General features: G+C 56.7%; 1 protein-coding gene across 2 annotated transcripts; it reads left to right on the top strand.

Moving 5' to 3' along the window:
- Positions 1 to 1,823: 1,823 nt before the first annotated feature.
- On the top strand, positions 1,824 to 9,092 carry KPTN (kaptin, actin binding protein). Of its 2 annotated transcripts, XM_068529080.1 has the most exons (12): positions 1,825 to 2,102; positions 2,484 to 2,566; positions 2,670 to 2,754; positions 2,852 to 2,906; positions 4,134 to 4,209; positions 4,330 to 4,403; positions 4,622 to 4,731; positions 4,831 to 4,908; positions 5,698 to 5,773; positions 6,538 to 6,673; positions 6,760 to 6,942; positions 8,675 to 9,092. In XM_068529080.1, the coding sequence occupies exons 1-12, from the start codon at positions 1,880 to 1,882 to the stop codon at positions 8,801 to 8,803; spliced, it is 1,308 nt and encodes a 435-aa protein (XP_068385181.1). In that variant the 5' UTR covers positions 1,825 to 1,879; the 3' UTR covers positions 8,804 to 9,092. The 2 variants fall into 2 exon arrangements, with proteins under 2 accessions (XP_068385182.1, XP_068385181.1); XM_068529081.1 differs by lacking the exons at positions 4,134 to 4,209; positions 4,330 to 4,403 and having other exon boundaries at positions 1,824 to 2,102.
- Positions 9,093 to 15,088: the final 5,996 nt, after the last annotated feature.

The raw sequence follows: 15,088 nt of genomic DNA, 5'->3' as shown, positions 1-15,088 counted from the left end.
CAAGAGAGTGGCCTCTATGTGACACCCTGCCCTGCCCCTCTGTCCCCTTCAGCTTCTCCCACAGCTCTAATCGATTGGTAACGGCTGCCTAGAGCTCAGTTAAGACTCCTGAGATCCCAGATTGATTACCAGTGTCTGCCATGGCACAGGCTGAAGAGTAAGTAGTGTGAGAATCTGTTTGTGCCACCCATGACCTAAATAGTGATTCTCAACCCTGGCCGTGCTTTAAAATCATATTAGAAGTGCTCAAGCTTGGGTTGCACTCTGATAAATTGTGATTTGATTGAGGTTCCCCACCCTTTTGGTTTTGGAGGGTTTTTTTCCATAGGTGATCCAAACGTGTCGTTAGGGTTGGAAACCACTGAACAGGACAGTTCCTTCCTTTCCAACCCATTTGTTTATTCATTCACTCAAACATGAAGGGAATGTGGTTTCGCGGTTACCAAGGGAGGTGGAAGAAGCCTGAAGAAAACATTGTTCAGAAGCGGCAGAACCAGACCCCACCCCCATTTCCTCCGCAATTATCTACTCAGCACCTACTGTGTGCCACGCCCTGGTTCAAACCCTGGGATTACAGCACTAAATAGCATAACCAGATCTGGAGTGGACACAGACTCCTTTCTTTTCACCACCCTCCAGATCCAGTCTGCCTTTGAGAACTCTCCTCTCAGGTCTCTTATGCAAGTGTCCCAGGTGCTTGGCAAAGGGCCTGGTACATAGTTTTGGGTCCTTAACATGTTTACTAAATGCTCGTTCCATGTCAGGCCTTGTGGGCCAGGCATCAGGGATTTGACTGTGACCAAGGGAGATCCAGTCACTGCCTTCACAGATCTTGCAGTGTGTGTGCGTGCGTGTGTGTGTTTTCTTTCTGTATGGAAGGGGGTGACAGAAGATTACTCAAGGTGGCCAGGACAGCTGGCCAACTCATGTCTTCTGGAAATAACATACAGGTATGCATAGAGTCCCCAAACCCTCGATGCCCTTCTGGAGACAAAAAAGTATATACAGGAATCCCAGAAGACCTCATCCTGTCTCCACCACTTACTATCATATCAGTCAAGGGACTTATTCTCCCCGAGCCTCAATTTCATTCTCCAGAAACGGATAATAAACCTCTTTCCGGAGTTGTTGCAACAGTTTTTGGAGATAAATTCGTACAGTGGTCAATAAATGCTGAATAAATGAACGCGGGGTAACGAGCAGGGTAGTTGTGAAGATTCAATGAGATAGTCAGCCAACATGACTGATAAAGTAGGCTTTCAGTAAAGAAGGTGGTGGTAATTGGCCAGGACAGATAGCTAGAACTTTTTCCTTGGGGTAAGAAGAATGCATTTCACCATTTTAAAGGTGATGTGATTCAAACAACCTATGGAGCTAGTTGTGTTTGGGTTCCAGTCCTGACTGCTGCTTCTAGCTGTGTGATCTTAGACAAATTACTTGACCTGTCTGTGCCTCAGTTTCTTCATCGGTAAAACATATCGTACCTACCTCAAGCCTGCCTGTGAGTTTTCACTAAAAATTGATAGATGTAAAGCGCTTAGAACAGTTCCTGGCAGGTAAGGGCTATATTGAGCATTAAGGTTCTTCTTATTCCGCCTTCCGCACAGCCCACAGCAGGGGCCACCACCTCCCACCTTCAGGTCTTAATCTGCTGGCGGCAGTCCCCACGGCCCTGAAAAGGACCAGGCAGGAGCGCGCAGGCGCATTGAGGCAAAGTCTGGTGGGCAGCCCAAGCGGCCCGGCTGGCAGCCATCTTGGTAAAGGGCAGCGTCGGCAGCTTCTCTACGTAATCAGTCTGCGCGACCGGCCGGCGCCCGGCGGTCCATGGCGTAGAGCGGGCAGCCGTGGGGGCTACGGGGACCGGTGTTTGAGGGGCGTGATGGGGGAGGCGGCCGTGGCCGCGGGGCCTTGCCCGCTGCGCGAGGACAGCTTCACACGCTTCTCGTCTCAGAGCAATGTGTACGGGCTGGCGGGCGGCGCGGGCGGGCGCGGGGAGCTGCTGGCCGCCACCCTTAAAGGCAAGGTGCTAGGCTTCCGCTACCAAGACCTCCGACAGAAAATCCGGCCCGTGGCCAAGGAGCTGCAGTTCAATTACATTCCCGGTGCGTGGCGCCAGGGGGCTGGGGGCTTGAAACGTAGTGCTGAGAAGGCTTCTGAGGCTCTGAGCCAGGTCACCAGATGGGAGAATGGGATCAGGGTGATGGTGATTGAAGGGGGTCAAGGCTGGTTATCTGGAGGCATTGGGGTCAGAGGACAGGGCTAATAGGGGCCTTAAGTAGTTAGGGTTCAGGATTCCTCAGACTCAGAAACCAGGATCCCTCCTACCATGGTGATGGTGATGAGGACTCGTACCGTCCCAGAGGTCATGATAATTTGTGGTGGTCGGAGATGACTGAGTCCTAGAGGTCAGGGCTCACTGTTGATTGGGAATATTGGGGTCACGGGTCTGCCTGAAACGTGAACTTTGAACTGTCCTCTCCCAGTGGACGCAGAGATTGTCTCCATCGACACCTTCAACAAGTCGCCCCCAAAGCAGGGCCTGGTGGTGGGGATCACGTTCATCAAGGTACCCAGAGCCCTCCACCTATCCATTTTCTCCTCCTTACTGGGTCTGACCCATATCCCTCTTGCTGCCCCTACTCTCTCCTGAGGCCAGTTTCCTCTCCCAGGATTCAGGGGACAAGGGCAGCCCCTTCCTTAACATCTACTGTGACTATGAGCCTGGCTCTGAGTACAACCTGGACTCCATTGCCCGTAAGTGTGGCCTGGAGGGAAGGAGGGATGGGGAAGGGGGTGGGGGGTGGGGGGCTGTCAGGTCTCCTGTTCCCATCTGCCTGTGCTCCCCCTGCAGAGAGCTGCCTGAACCTGGAGCTCCAGTTCACTCCTTTCCAACTGTGCCACGCAGAGTAAGTAAGCCACAGGTGTGATACAATAGGGAGTGTGTGTGTGTGTGTGTGTGTGTGTGTGTGTGTGTGTTGGGAGGGCGGAGGCTGTAGCAAACTGGAGACCACAAACCTGCCTATAGACAGTCAGACTAGTTTGTTTTTTAAAGCATCGTGCATTTAAGGTAGCCATGGACCAGACTTGGCTGATGGGCTACCATTTTGTTATCCCCGAACTAGATAATTTGAGAGTGAATTGAGCACCTGTGTTCCAGACGTGTAGAATTCTCAAATTCTAACGTTCTAGATTTGGGCATTCCAAGACCCAGAAATGCCAATTTTTCTAGAGTTATAAGCTCTGGGATTCCAAGATTTGAAAATTCTACAGTTTGATGATTCTGAGATTCTGTAACGTTAAAGCCCTAACATTGTCACATTTCAAGGAGATAGAATACAGACCGTCTAGAATACTGATGTTCTAGAATCCCAAAGTATAAGAATTCCATTCTAGAGCTCTGAATTCCAGAACACCAGTGTTCTAGCAGAGGGGTTGGCAAACTTTTTCTTTTAAGGCGCAGCTTTGGGGTCAAATAATCTCTATCACAACTACTCAAGTTGGCCACTGTAGCAAGAAGGCAGCCATTGACACTGTGTAAATGAATGGGTGTGGCTGTGTTCCAATAAAACTTTATTCACAAAAACAGGCCGTGGGTTTTGGATTTTCCCTGCAGGTCATAGTTTGCCAACCTCTGGTCTAGCAGATGAGAGTTCTAGAAACTGAAGGTTCTAAAGCACTAATGTTCTGAGTTCTACGATCTGGGTATTCTACCAATTCTATAAGTCTGAATATCCATGATGGCAATTTCCAGAAGTTCTAGCATTTCAAAGGAGACAGAAAACAGAACTTCTAGAACACTGGGGTTCTAGGGTAAAGAGGTACTAGTGTTCTGAGGTTCTGCAGCCCATTCTAGAGCTCCATGTTCATTCCTGAATCCACATCCAGAGTGAAGATTCTAGCAAGTGAGGGCTCTAGAAACAGAAGGTTTCTGTGATTCTGGGACTGGAAAGTTCTAAAATCTGAGATTCTGTGAGGGCTAGTTTCTAGAATTCTACATCCTGAGATCCTAGCTCTGGATCCAGTGTCTAGAACCCAGAATGTTAGGGTTCTCGCAGGCAAGAGTTTCTGCAAGAGGAGGATTTTAAAACACACGGACTCTACCACACTGGCATTCTAGATTTTTCTGCTTTCAGGGTCCAGGTCGGGGGTCAACTGGAGACCGTGTTTCTCCTGAGTGGGAATGACCCTGCCATTCATCTCTACAAGGAGGTGAGGCAGGGGGAGGCTGGGTGGGCAGAGCCCTGCTGGGGCCACCGTGGGCTGGCATGGGGCGCAGTGCGTGAGGCTGGCCGCTGACTCCAAGCGGATGGCGGGTCTTGGTTCCCCCAGAACGAGGGGCTGCATCAGTTTGAAGAACAGCCCGTGGAAAACCTCTTCCCAGAGCTCACGAACCTGACCAGTAGGTAGGAGAGGCCCTGACAGAGGCCAGTGGGAACCGGGGCAGGCAGCCTCAGAGAAATCAGGTGGTGGGAATTGACCCCTAGAGAAATCAGGCCCACCGGAGGCCCAGGGCTCTACCGGAGGTGGGGTGGGGTGGGGTGGATGCTTCTAGGGAGGTGGAGGTGGGGGCTGGGGCCTGGTGACGGCCCTCAGGCCCCTCTGTCCACCCGTCCACCCCCAGTGTCCTCTGGCTTGACGTGCACAACCTGCCCGGCACGTCCCGGCGACTCTCAGCTCTCGGCTGTCAGAGCGGTGATGTCCGTGTCGCCCACGTAGACCAGCAGAGTCGAGGTGATGGCTGGGGCGGGGGCCCAGACACGGGGGGCGGGGCAGGGCCGGGCGGGGCGGGGGTGCTCGGGGCTGGGCCCTGAGTCCTCGCCCTCCACACAGAGGTTCTGCAGACTTGGACGATCCTGCAGGACGGCCCCATCTCCCGAGTGATCGTGTTCAGCCTCTCGGCCCCCGAGGGTGAGCTCCGGGCAGGGGGAGGCCAGGCTGCGGGCTCGGCTCCTCCACCCACATTTGTACCCCTCTCCCCACATGCCCAGCTCCCCACCATCCCTCCCTCCCCCCTGTGTGCCCCACTCCAGCCCGGGAGCTCCAGTATGCCCATTCCCTCCCCACGACGCTCCTGAATTTCAGCTCCAGCTACTTGCCCCTGTGGTGGTCTGACTTTAGCTTTTACCCTGGAGTTGAACTTCTGCCTTTCCCTTGGTGGTCTGACTTTCACCGCTCACACTGTGACTTCCTCTGACCCCCCGTCTGTGGCCTCTTCACTCTGTCTCTCGCTGCCATCCAAGTCCAGGCTTTTCTCACGGACTCAGCGCTGTCTCCCCACTCGGGGTCTCTCCTTTCGCCCCACGTGTTGATCTGTTCCTCTTACTGCGGTCTGTCCTTCTCTGGCGTTTCTCTTGGCCTGACCTCTGTAGTCTGTCTTCTGCCCCTTCCCCTGTGGTTTATCCCCTGATGCTCTCACTGTGGTCTAACCACGGACTTTTGTGCTGTCACCTAACCTTTGTCTCTTCTACCCTGGTGGTCTAACCTTGGACTTTTTAAACTGTCATCCAACACCTCTCCCTCCTCCTGGCATCTGACCTCCATCATTCTCTCGTGGTCTAACCTCTAACCCTCCCCCTGTAGCCCAATCTCAGGGGTCTAACGTGTGCTCCTCTCAGGAATGGACGGATGGGGAGGAGGGAGGAGGAGCCTAGAACCTGTCCCCTCACACCTCCCCCGCCATTCACGTTCCTTCTCCAGAGACCGAGGACAGGCCACAGCAGGAGGAGTACAGCGTGCTGGTGGCCAGCATGTTGGAACCAGCGGTGGTGTATCGGTGAGGGCCACGGGGCACGTGGGTGTGGGCTGACCCCATGCCTTTGCACGGTCATCTAACCTTGTCATTCTCTGCAGAGAGTAAAGCTTTGGGTGTAGTGGTTCAGGGCTGGGCAGGTAGAGGTGTCTGTGTCCCAGGGAGAGGAGCATGAGTGTTTAAGTCTAGAACTTGTAGGGGATGTGCTGAGGCCTCGGGTGGGAACCGAGATGTCCCGTCCCCCTGGGGTAGGTGGACAGAGCATGTTGGTAAGTGTTTAATCACAGGCTCCATGTGGGAGAAAGCCCTGGTTTATGGGATCTGCCCATTTCCGTGCTGTCAACACTCCCACCTCAGTGGATTTTGAGCCACCAACGTGATGCCAAGCCGCTCACAAAGTTTCTGAAAATTTCCCAGTCGGCTCCCGTGAGCCAGTGCGAGCCAGCTGGGCACAGCTGGTGGGCGGTGAAGGTGTCCGGGCTGGGGCTGAGCTCTCAGGCTTCAGGGGGCTTCGTGGGTGTCCAGACTGGAGACAAGGGGGTCACCAGAAGGAAGGTGTGGGTTTCTATTTGGGAGCGAGGCGGTCCCACCTCCAGGGACAGTGTGGGCGTCCAGATCAGAGACAGTTTGAGCGCCCCTTGGTGGATATGAGGATGTCTAACTTGGAGACCAGGGTGTCCAGGCTTCAGGAGGAACAGCACATCCAGACCTGACCCGTGAGGGTCCGGTGCTAAGGGTGGCGGGCACCGCGGTCGACCTCAGTCTCCCCGCCGCGGTCTGACCCTCAGGGACCTGCTGAGCCGGGGCCTCGAGGACCAGCTTCTCCTGCCTGGCAGCGACCAGTTTGACAGCGTCCTCTGTGGCCTGGTCACCGACATCGATTTGGATGGGCGGCCGGAGGTCCTGGTGGCCACCTACGGACAGGTGGGGCCGCAGGGATGGGGCTGCCGTGGCCTGTGTCCTCTGCCTCCTGCCTCTCCCCGTGTGACCCCAATCCCCTGCCCCTGCAGGAGCTGCTCTGTTACAAGTACTGCAGCCCAGAGCGCGGGCTCCCTGGGGCCCAGCGTGGCTTCCGCTTGCTGTGGCAGCGGAGCTTCTCGAGCCCCCTGCTGGCCATGGCGCACGTGGACCTGACCGGGGACGGGCTGCGCGAGCTCGCTGTGGTCTCCCTGAAGGGCGTGCACATCCTGCAGGTAGCCAGGGGCCCCTGAGACGGCACCTTAACACCCGCCTTATTGAGGGCACGTTCTCACAGGAGAGGGGCAGTCAGGCCTCGGCCCGATCCCTCTGGAAACTGGAGCCTGGGCCCTGCTTCGGGCAAGGGGGTCATTGGCTGCAGGCCCCCTCTTGGGGGAGGCAGGCGGTTCCTGTTGGTCAAGGAGAAGGGAGGTGCTGGGGGCACTCACAGCCAGGGGGAAGGGGGCTCGGCCACAGCATCTGTCAGCCCCGGCCCCCTGGCCTCCCTCCGCCTCCCGAACGCCTGTACTTTGTTCCGCCTGCTTCGACCGTGTCCCTTCCCTGTGGCCCAGCCTGGATCTGCCCCCGGGACCTGACCTGCACTCTTCCACTGCGCCCTAACCTTGGCCCTCCTACTGCAGCCACCCTTTCTTCTACCTGTGTGACCGGCTTCATTCTGCCTGTGGTCTAACCTTCAGCCTCCTTCTCCAGCCAGTCTCCAGCTTTCTGCCATCGTCTAATCTCAAACCCTTCCACTTTGGTCTAACCACTGAACTTTCTACTGTGGTCACGCCCGTGACCTGTGGTCTAATGTCCAGCCTTCTCCTGTACTTTGACCTCTCACCCTCCGACAGCAGCTTAACTGCCCTTACGGTTTAACATCCAACCATTCCAATGGCCCAAGGTCCAGCCTGGAACCTTCCGTTGCTGTTTAACCTCCAACTAATATGTCTGACCTCTGACCTTTTCACTACGGCCCGGCCCCAGCCCTTCAGCTGTGATGTACCTCTGTTTCCTGATCTGGTGTTTTCCCACCCCTTCGCTCTGGTCTGACTCCAGGCTCCTTTCCCATGTGGTCTCACCTGGGTTCTTTCTACTGGAGTCTAGCCTTACTGTCTCCTCTGCAGGCTTTGCTGGGGCCTTTTGCTTCAGTCTAGTCATCAGCGGAATGGTCCAGGTTAGACCTCAGAGAGATAGAGGTTGGACCCCAGTGGAAAAGTCTGAGGCTGAACCACAGTACATGGGACAAAGGTTGGACCCTCGAGTAAAACGGAACGAGGAGAGGTCTGAGGTTAGACCACAGTGGACAGGGCTGTGGTCCACCTGGGGGAGAAGGGGCTTCCCTTCTGCTGTGGTCTCAGCCTCCCAGCATCCCGCATTGTGACCTCTTTCAAGCCATTCCACTGTGATCTCCCCTCCGTCCCTTCTCTCAGGGGCTAACTTCGGACCCTCCAACCAGGGTCTGGCTCCGTCCCTTGTGTGGTGACATAGTCCTCTCTTTTCCACTTTGGTTTGCTCCTTCTCTGTCCTGTGGGCCTAACCTTTTCTGCCAGGGTCTCACCTTTGTTCCCCCTGCTGTGGACTAACCTCAGCCTCTCTCGGGTGGTCAAGCCTCACCCCCATATAACGCGAGCTCTCCTTTATGTTTTTTTGTTTGTTTGTTGGGGTATAGTTGTTTTACAATGTTGTGTTATCTCTGTTATGTTTTGATCCATCCCCGTCCCCTCCACCGAGTTCTAACCTCAGACCCACACATCTGGGGCTGGGCTTTGTCCCTTCCACCGGAAATTCACTGAAGGCCGTCCCCCTGGGTCTGACCTTCACCCCATCACAGAGACCCATTCGAACCCCACACGCGGACCTCCCACCGTGGCTGCGCTCTCAGCCTCTGGGGGTTGGGGGGGGCGGCGTGTAACCTGCACCTTCCAGCTCTGTGTCAGCCCTGCCCTCCTCTCTCGTTCCCCACAGCACAGCCTGATCCAGGCCTCGGAGCTGGTTCTGACCCGGCTTCGGCACCAAGCGGAGCAGAGGAGACGTCAGCCACAGAGGCTGGGGGACAAGGTGGGCGCCGGGCCTGCTGAGACCCCGGCCTCCTGAGCACCCACCCACTGCCCACCCCAGGCCTGCCACAGTTCCTTGGGGTGCCCGCCTCCAGCTCTTCATGGCGGGGGAAGCATCCTGAAGGAGGCACTGGTCTCCCCAGACACCCCAGGGTGGTGGAGCGGTGGGTCCTGCTCTGGCTCCACCCCAGCGTGCCCTGTGACCCCCACTCCCCTCTCTGTGCCTCTGTGTCCCCATTTGAAAATTGGATGATCCCACCCCACCCCGCCTCTATCCCCTTGAGACTCGGTCAGTGGTGATTATTTCTGTGTCTAGAGGAATCAAACTTGCACTTGTCTCCATTCTTTTGTTCGACGTACGCTTGATGAGGACCAACTGTTGCCAGGCTCTGTCGGGAGCCGGACTCACCCAGAAGAATGGAGGGAGGGGGGGGGGGACTTTGGGGATTGGGGATCCAAGGTCAGACCCAGCAGCCGGACTGAAGTGGGATCGTAGCGTAGATTTCAGAGGAAAGAAAGGAAGTTAGGCCCTACAGGAAGTTAAACCTCCATAGGAAAGACTGTAGAATATAAGGGAAAGGTCTGTAGGGTTATTAGACCTCCGCAAGTGAACTGAGCTTAGACCCCAGTGGAAAGCTCTGGATCTGAGGTCAGGGCTCAATTGGAAGATAAGGAAATTGAGCCTCAGAGGAGAAGATGTGGGTGGAAAGGACTGTCGTGGGGAAGCCATGGTCAAATTGTAGCAAGGGGTCTCAGGCCAGACCCCCTGTGAATAATGCTGAAGTTGGACCCTAGCAAAAATTACTATGGTTAGACCTTGCGCCAAGAGCCAAGGTTAACACCCAGCAGAAGTGATCGATTTAGGTCTCAACTGGGGAGTCCTGAGATGAGCCCCAGGCTACACTGTCCTGGAAAGGGCTAAGGGTAGGCCTAGTTGAAAAGCCCAGGGGATTGGGGAACCAGGAAGTGGGAGACAAGGCTAACTTCCCTGCCCCGTGGCTGTAGCGATTGCCCCTCCTGTGGCCACTTCCGTGGCACCAGGAGAAGGAATTGAGGCCTACATCACAGGGACCAGTGGAGGGCGGGGACAACAGAAGAAATCTTGCCAGGAATAGAATCGGGTCGGGAGGGTGGGGGAGCAATTCCTGAGCGGGGTCCAGGCTGGTTGTGGGAGGGAGTTCCTTCCTTGCTGCTGCAGGGTTTGGGTGGGACCCCTGCTTCCTGGGGGGGGGGGGCAGGCACCATGGTCGTTCTAGCCATCTGTCTACCTCCTGCCATGGAAGTCCACCCGTCAGTCTGACCATCTGCACCGACAGTGAAGACTAAGCTACCAGTGCCCCACAGTGGGTCTTCAGGAGGCTGGAGCCCACCAATTCTTGGCCACCCCTGTCTTCACCTCACCTCCCAGAACCCAAGTGTGGGAAATCGCAGGGAGCCGGAGCTACGTCGTCTCCCTCCTCTCCTGGCAGTGGGCCCGGGGGTGTCCAGCCAGGACTGGCGATGGGCATGGGCCATTGGCAACATCAGGGTCTCCCTCCTGCTGCCCGTCTGCAGAGGCTGAGTGCTCCGTCGCCTCCTGTCCTGGGTGGGAGTGGGACCCTAGGGTGGGATTTGGGGCATTTAAGTAGTGATGTTCTGGGTCTGTGAGGTGTGTGCACGTGTGTGTGTGTTCACCGTTTCAGGACTCGTGAGTTTGTGTTCCCAGCGCCTGCCCGGTCCTTTGCAGCTGGCTGCCTAACTTCTTGCCAGCCCCTCAGTCTGGGACAGTGTGTAGTGTAGCAGTTAAGGGAGAACCTGAAGCCACACTTCGCCACTCTGTGCCTCAGTTTCCCCATCTGTAAAATGGGGCTAGTAGCATTTACTTCACAGGGCTTTTAGGAGGGTCAGCTGTGTCAACATGTGTCAAGCACTTATTAAAAATGTTATAACAATGCCTGGCACGTGGTAAGGGCTGGAAGCCCCTTGTGAATGGCAACTGTTGTTATTATTATTAGTGGGTGCCTTTGTGGTTGTTTCTGGCTGGCTTTGTCAGCAGGCACAGCATGTGAATTTGGATCTGACTCTGGCTAAAAACATTCTTGCCCTCCCCGCAGTTCTGGGAGCCTGTGACTATTTGTAGCTGTTTTGCCTCTTTGGCCCTTGTATGGATCAGCAAGTGTGTGTGTGTGTGTCCGCGCGCGTGCGTGTGTGCTGTCCCTTGCCTGTGGTGCTGAACCCAGAGGGTAGGTGGGAGGCTTGGGCTGCTTCATCTCCCCCCACCCCACCCCCCGCCCCTCCTCTCTCCAGGCCCCGCCCCGGCCCCCTGCGCCGGCCTCCCCTCTCCCCGCCTCCTCCTCCTCCCTCCCTGCTCTCTCCCCCGGCCCCCCTCCTCCCTCTCTAGCCGACTCCCCCTCCCCCGAAGCCCTCCCCCCTCCTCCTCTCCTCCCTCTATCCCCTCTCCCTCCCCTCCTCCCTAGCTCTCCCTCTCAGTCTCCAGCTCATCCCTCTCTCTCCTTCTCTCTCTCCCTCTGTCGGGCGGAGTCGCCCACCACTGCCAATCCAGTGCTGAGGGAACCTGCTCTAGGCTGTAGCTGCAGGTAGGAGACCCCCAGTTAGGGGGGGCTTGGGGGAAGGATGGTGTTACCCCAGGTGGGTGGAGGGGGGCATTTGAGGAGCCAGGAGCCGCTTCTCCCTGAGCTCCGTTATAGGGGATGGGGGGCTGCATATCCCGGGCGCGGGTACCAGGGCCCTAAGGTGCAGTAGGGGCGCCACCAGCGGTCAACATCCTCAAGCCCTCCTGCGCTTCAGGGAGCACGGCGGGCTGGGGAGGGGGCGCCTCCTGGGCACTGAGGGGCTGAGAACACCCCACCCTGTCTGAGGCAGCACCCGCACTCGCGTCCTCCACCTACACCTCCGCCCCCGCCTTCCTGTGTCTGGGTCTCGTCTTTCTGTGTCTCCACATCTCTCAGGGGTCTCTGTCCTGCGGAGTCTGGCCGCCTCTCCGAGTCCCTTTCCCTGTCTCCCTCAGTCTCACTCTTGTCTCTGTCTCTCTCTGTGCCTGGGTCTGTTCCGGCTTTCTGTCTCTAAGTCCTTGGTTCCTCTCTGCTTTCCTCTTTCGCCATCTCTGTGTGTGTCCCTCTGTCTCTGTCTCTACTGTCTCAGCTTTCCCGTGTCTCTGTCTCTGTCCATCTCCGCGTGTATCTTTCTCTTCCCTGCTTCTCATCTCCATCTCCGTCTCTAGGACCTGGTCTGTGTTTCTCTCTCTCTCTTTCCTCTCCGCTTCCTCTCCCTGGTTAACTGCCTCCTACACACCTTTGTCTCCGCCCCTGGCAAGGGGAGACCTGGGGGAAGAAGACCCGCCCCGCCCCCTGCCGCCGCCGCCGCAGAGTGGGCTCCCCCAGGAGGCACGGAGTCCCCCAGACTCCTCTCCCTTCCTCAGCCGAGCTCCCCCATCCTCCCGGCTGGCATCCGCCCGTCCCGCCCCTGAGGACAGAGCTCCTCTGCTCTCCCCTGCCTTATTTCTGGCATCCTGAGGCCAGTCCTTCTTGCAGTCTAACCTGTAGCCTTTGTAGAGGAGACTGAACCAGTCCTGTCTGCAATCTAACCTCCCATTCCTCTTCAAAATTGACTAGACCGGTCCCTGCTGCAGTCTAACTTCCATACCTCTTTTGCCGTTTGTCCATTTCTTGACTCATTCATTCTTTTGACAATTACTGAGCACCTTTCCTGCTCCAGGCACAGTTCTAGGTACTGGGCCAGGCCAGTCCTTCCTGCAGTCTCGCCTCCATCGTCTCATGGTGTGCCAGCCCCAGACCTGTCTCCCAGTGGGGCTGGAGCTCAAAAGCTTCTCCACCGCCCCTTGGGGGCTCTGAGAGGGCCCTTCTGAGTCTAGAGGTCCCTGGCCGATACATCCTCTTCTTTTCTGTTGGGAAGGGGGCCCCAGAGAAGGCGGGCGAGATGAGAGGTGTGGGGCTGAGCCTGTAGCCCAGGATGTGATGGGGTGAGGTCCTCGAGTGCCCACGTGGGATTCCAGGTGGGTTAAAACAAGCACCAGCTTAGGAGTCCCACACCTTGAGTTCCATCTCTTCTCTGCCCCTGACTTGAAGTTGCATGACTTGGCCAAGCTCTTTGCCCCTCCGGACCTCAGTTTACCGATCGGCATACCATAGCCTGAACACTGAGACTGTGTGTGTCTGTGTGTGATCCCCAGGCTGGGACATTGTGTGCAGGCGGGAGAGCCTGGCTTACCCTGGAGCAGTAAGCGTGCATGTTTAGAAGGCCGTGTCCCCACCGAGAGCAGGCAGCGGGCACCCCCTGCGCCCACCCTGAGCGCGGTCAGGAAACATCACCCCCCTTACCAATATGAGGGACTTGAAGGAGGGGGTCCCACCTGGCCTGCCGGACTGACTGCCCCACCCCACTGAAGCTTGCAGTCCCACCCTACAGATGAGGTCTCCGAGGCCCCGAGAGGTGGGTGAGGCAGAACTGGGGCACTCACCACTGACCCAGCTGGCCACCGGCCCACAAGGGAGGGGCGAGATGGCCCCAGGAGACGGTGCCCGCCATCTGCCCTCCGGAGTCCCACCCTGGCCTCCACCTGATGCTTTTGCCCCTGGATTCTAAACCCAGATTATGTTTCAGGGCTGCTCATGGAGCGAGAGAGGCAGAGGCAGGAGCCTCAAGAAGAGGGAACCCAGCTGTCCCCAGTGACAGGGCTCAGACCTCTTGGTGGTTCATTTAACAGATATTTATCTAGTGCTTTCTCTCCCTGACGCCTTCTTCCCTAAGGCCCCAGGGAGAGGAAACCAGGTTTTGCAGGAAAAGGCATTGAACCAGGCTGCTTTGCCCAGCGCCAGGGCAAGGAGGGCGGGCCTCCTATTGGCTGACCCGGGTCTCCCTTGAGGACTGAGGCGGGAGGGACAGGTGGTTGGACTTGAGGGCAGACTTCCCAGCCCATGGCCCTTCCCTGAGAGAGGGAGTGAGATGCTATAGATGAATTCTTGACTCCCAGGTGGACCTGGTTTCTCCTGAAAGCTGGGGGGAGGGGAGGGAGGGAGAAGAGAGCGTGAGTCTTTGCCTTGGATCCTGGTGGGTTTGTAATTATGCCTAAGTCGTTGCTAATTAGGGGGCTGCTAATTAGATGTATCATTAGGGGCCTTGCCGAGGGGGCTAATTGTGCGGTGGCCCTTTAAGAATCACCCCGCCCCCTGCCCCCCTACACACACACACACACACACACACACACACACACACACACACACACACTCTTCAGGGAAGTTCTGCCAATATTTTGCCTCCCTCCCCCAAAGGAGCCAGCTCCCAATCCATGAGGACATGGGTGTACATTGGAGGCAGGCTGTGGGTTAGACCGTGAGAAGAGCTTTTCAGACAGAAATGGACGTTACTGGGTGAACTGAGGCTGGTGTCCAGGAGAGGGGTCCGGGAGGGTGGAGGCCCTGAGGACCCCTGCCTTCCTCTCTCAGTCCCATTTTATAGGCTACGGGGTTACCATGACAACACAAGGGTGGGGCAGGGGAGCTGGAAGTCAGGACCACTCTTGGAGAGAGAAACTGGGAGCTGCAGAATGGGTGCTGGGGGACGTTGGGCAAGTTACTTAGCCTCTCTGAGCCTTGGTCTTCTCCTCTGTGAAATGGCTGGGGACTCCCCAAAGTGGGATGGTGTCATTTCAAACAGAGTGGCCACAGAAGGTGACATCTGAGTGGAGAGCTGAAGGAGAAGAGGGAGCGGATATGTGGGGAAGAGTGTCCCAGGAAGGGGGAACAGCAGGTGCAAAGGCCCTGAAGCAAGAACTTGCCCGAGGAACAGCAAGGAGGTGGTGTAGCTGGGGCCAAGTGAGGGAGGGGGAGAGAGAGAGAGAGATGAGGCCAGAGAGGGAATGAGGAGGCCAGATTGTGCGAGACCTTATGAAGCGGGGAGGGACTTTGGTGTTCTGAGTGAGACCAGAGCCATGGAGGGTTCTGATCAGAGGGGAGGATGTGAACTGATTGGCATTTTTAAAGGACACCTAGACATAGAAATAGCCACTCGAACCCAGGACCAGAGGCAGGAAGAGAAGTATTCACCCCACACCCACAAATGTGGGTGTGGGGTCAGAAAGCCCAACCTAGGACCTCATGTCACAGCTTCTAAGGAATCCTGCACCTTCCAGAGACCCGGGGATGCTGGAGAGAGACACCTGCCAGCATTGCGGGGAAGGATGTGAGAGAGAGACCCTCCAGCAGCCCCTCCCCAGCCCTACCTGAGACAGACAGACAAACACCCCAGCACCTGCCACAGCCCAAATCCCAAGCAGGAGCCCTCCAAGCACCAAGTTGGAAACCAT

Source organism: Eschrichtius robustus, chromosome 19 (assembly GCF_028021215.1).
Source record: "Eschrichtius robustus isolate mEscRob2 chromosome 19, mEscRob2.pri, whole genome shotgun sequence".
Lineage (NCBI taxonomy): Eukaryota > Metazoa > Chordata > Mammalia > Artiodactyla > Eschrichtiidae > Eschrichtius > Eschrichtius robustus.
This window is presented reverse-complemented; position numbering and strand designations above follow the sequence as displayed.

Coding starts and splice junctions, on each gene's coding strand:
- KPTN (XM_068529080.1), top strand. CDS start 1,880: ATGGGGGAGGCGGCCGTGGCCGCGGGGCCTTGCCCGCTGCGCGAGGAC. Junction 4,909..5,697: donor CAGCCTCTCGGCCCCCGAGG/GTGAGCTCCGGG, acceptor TTCCTTCTCCAG/AGACCGAGGACAGGCCACAG. Junction 6,674..6,759: donor TGGTGGCCACCTACGGACAG/GTGGGGCCGCAG, acceptor CTGCCCCTGCAG/GAGCTGCTCTGTTACAAGTA.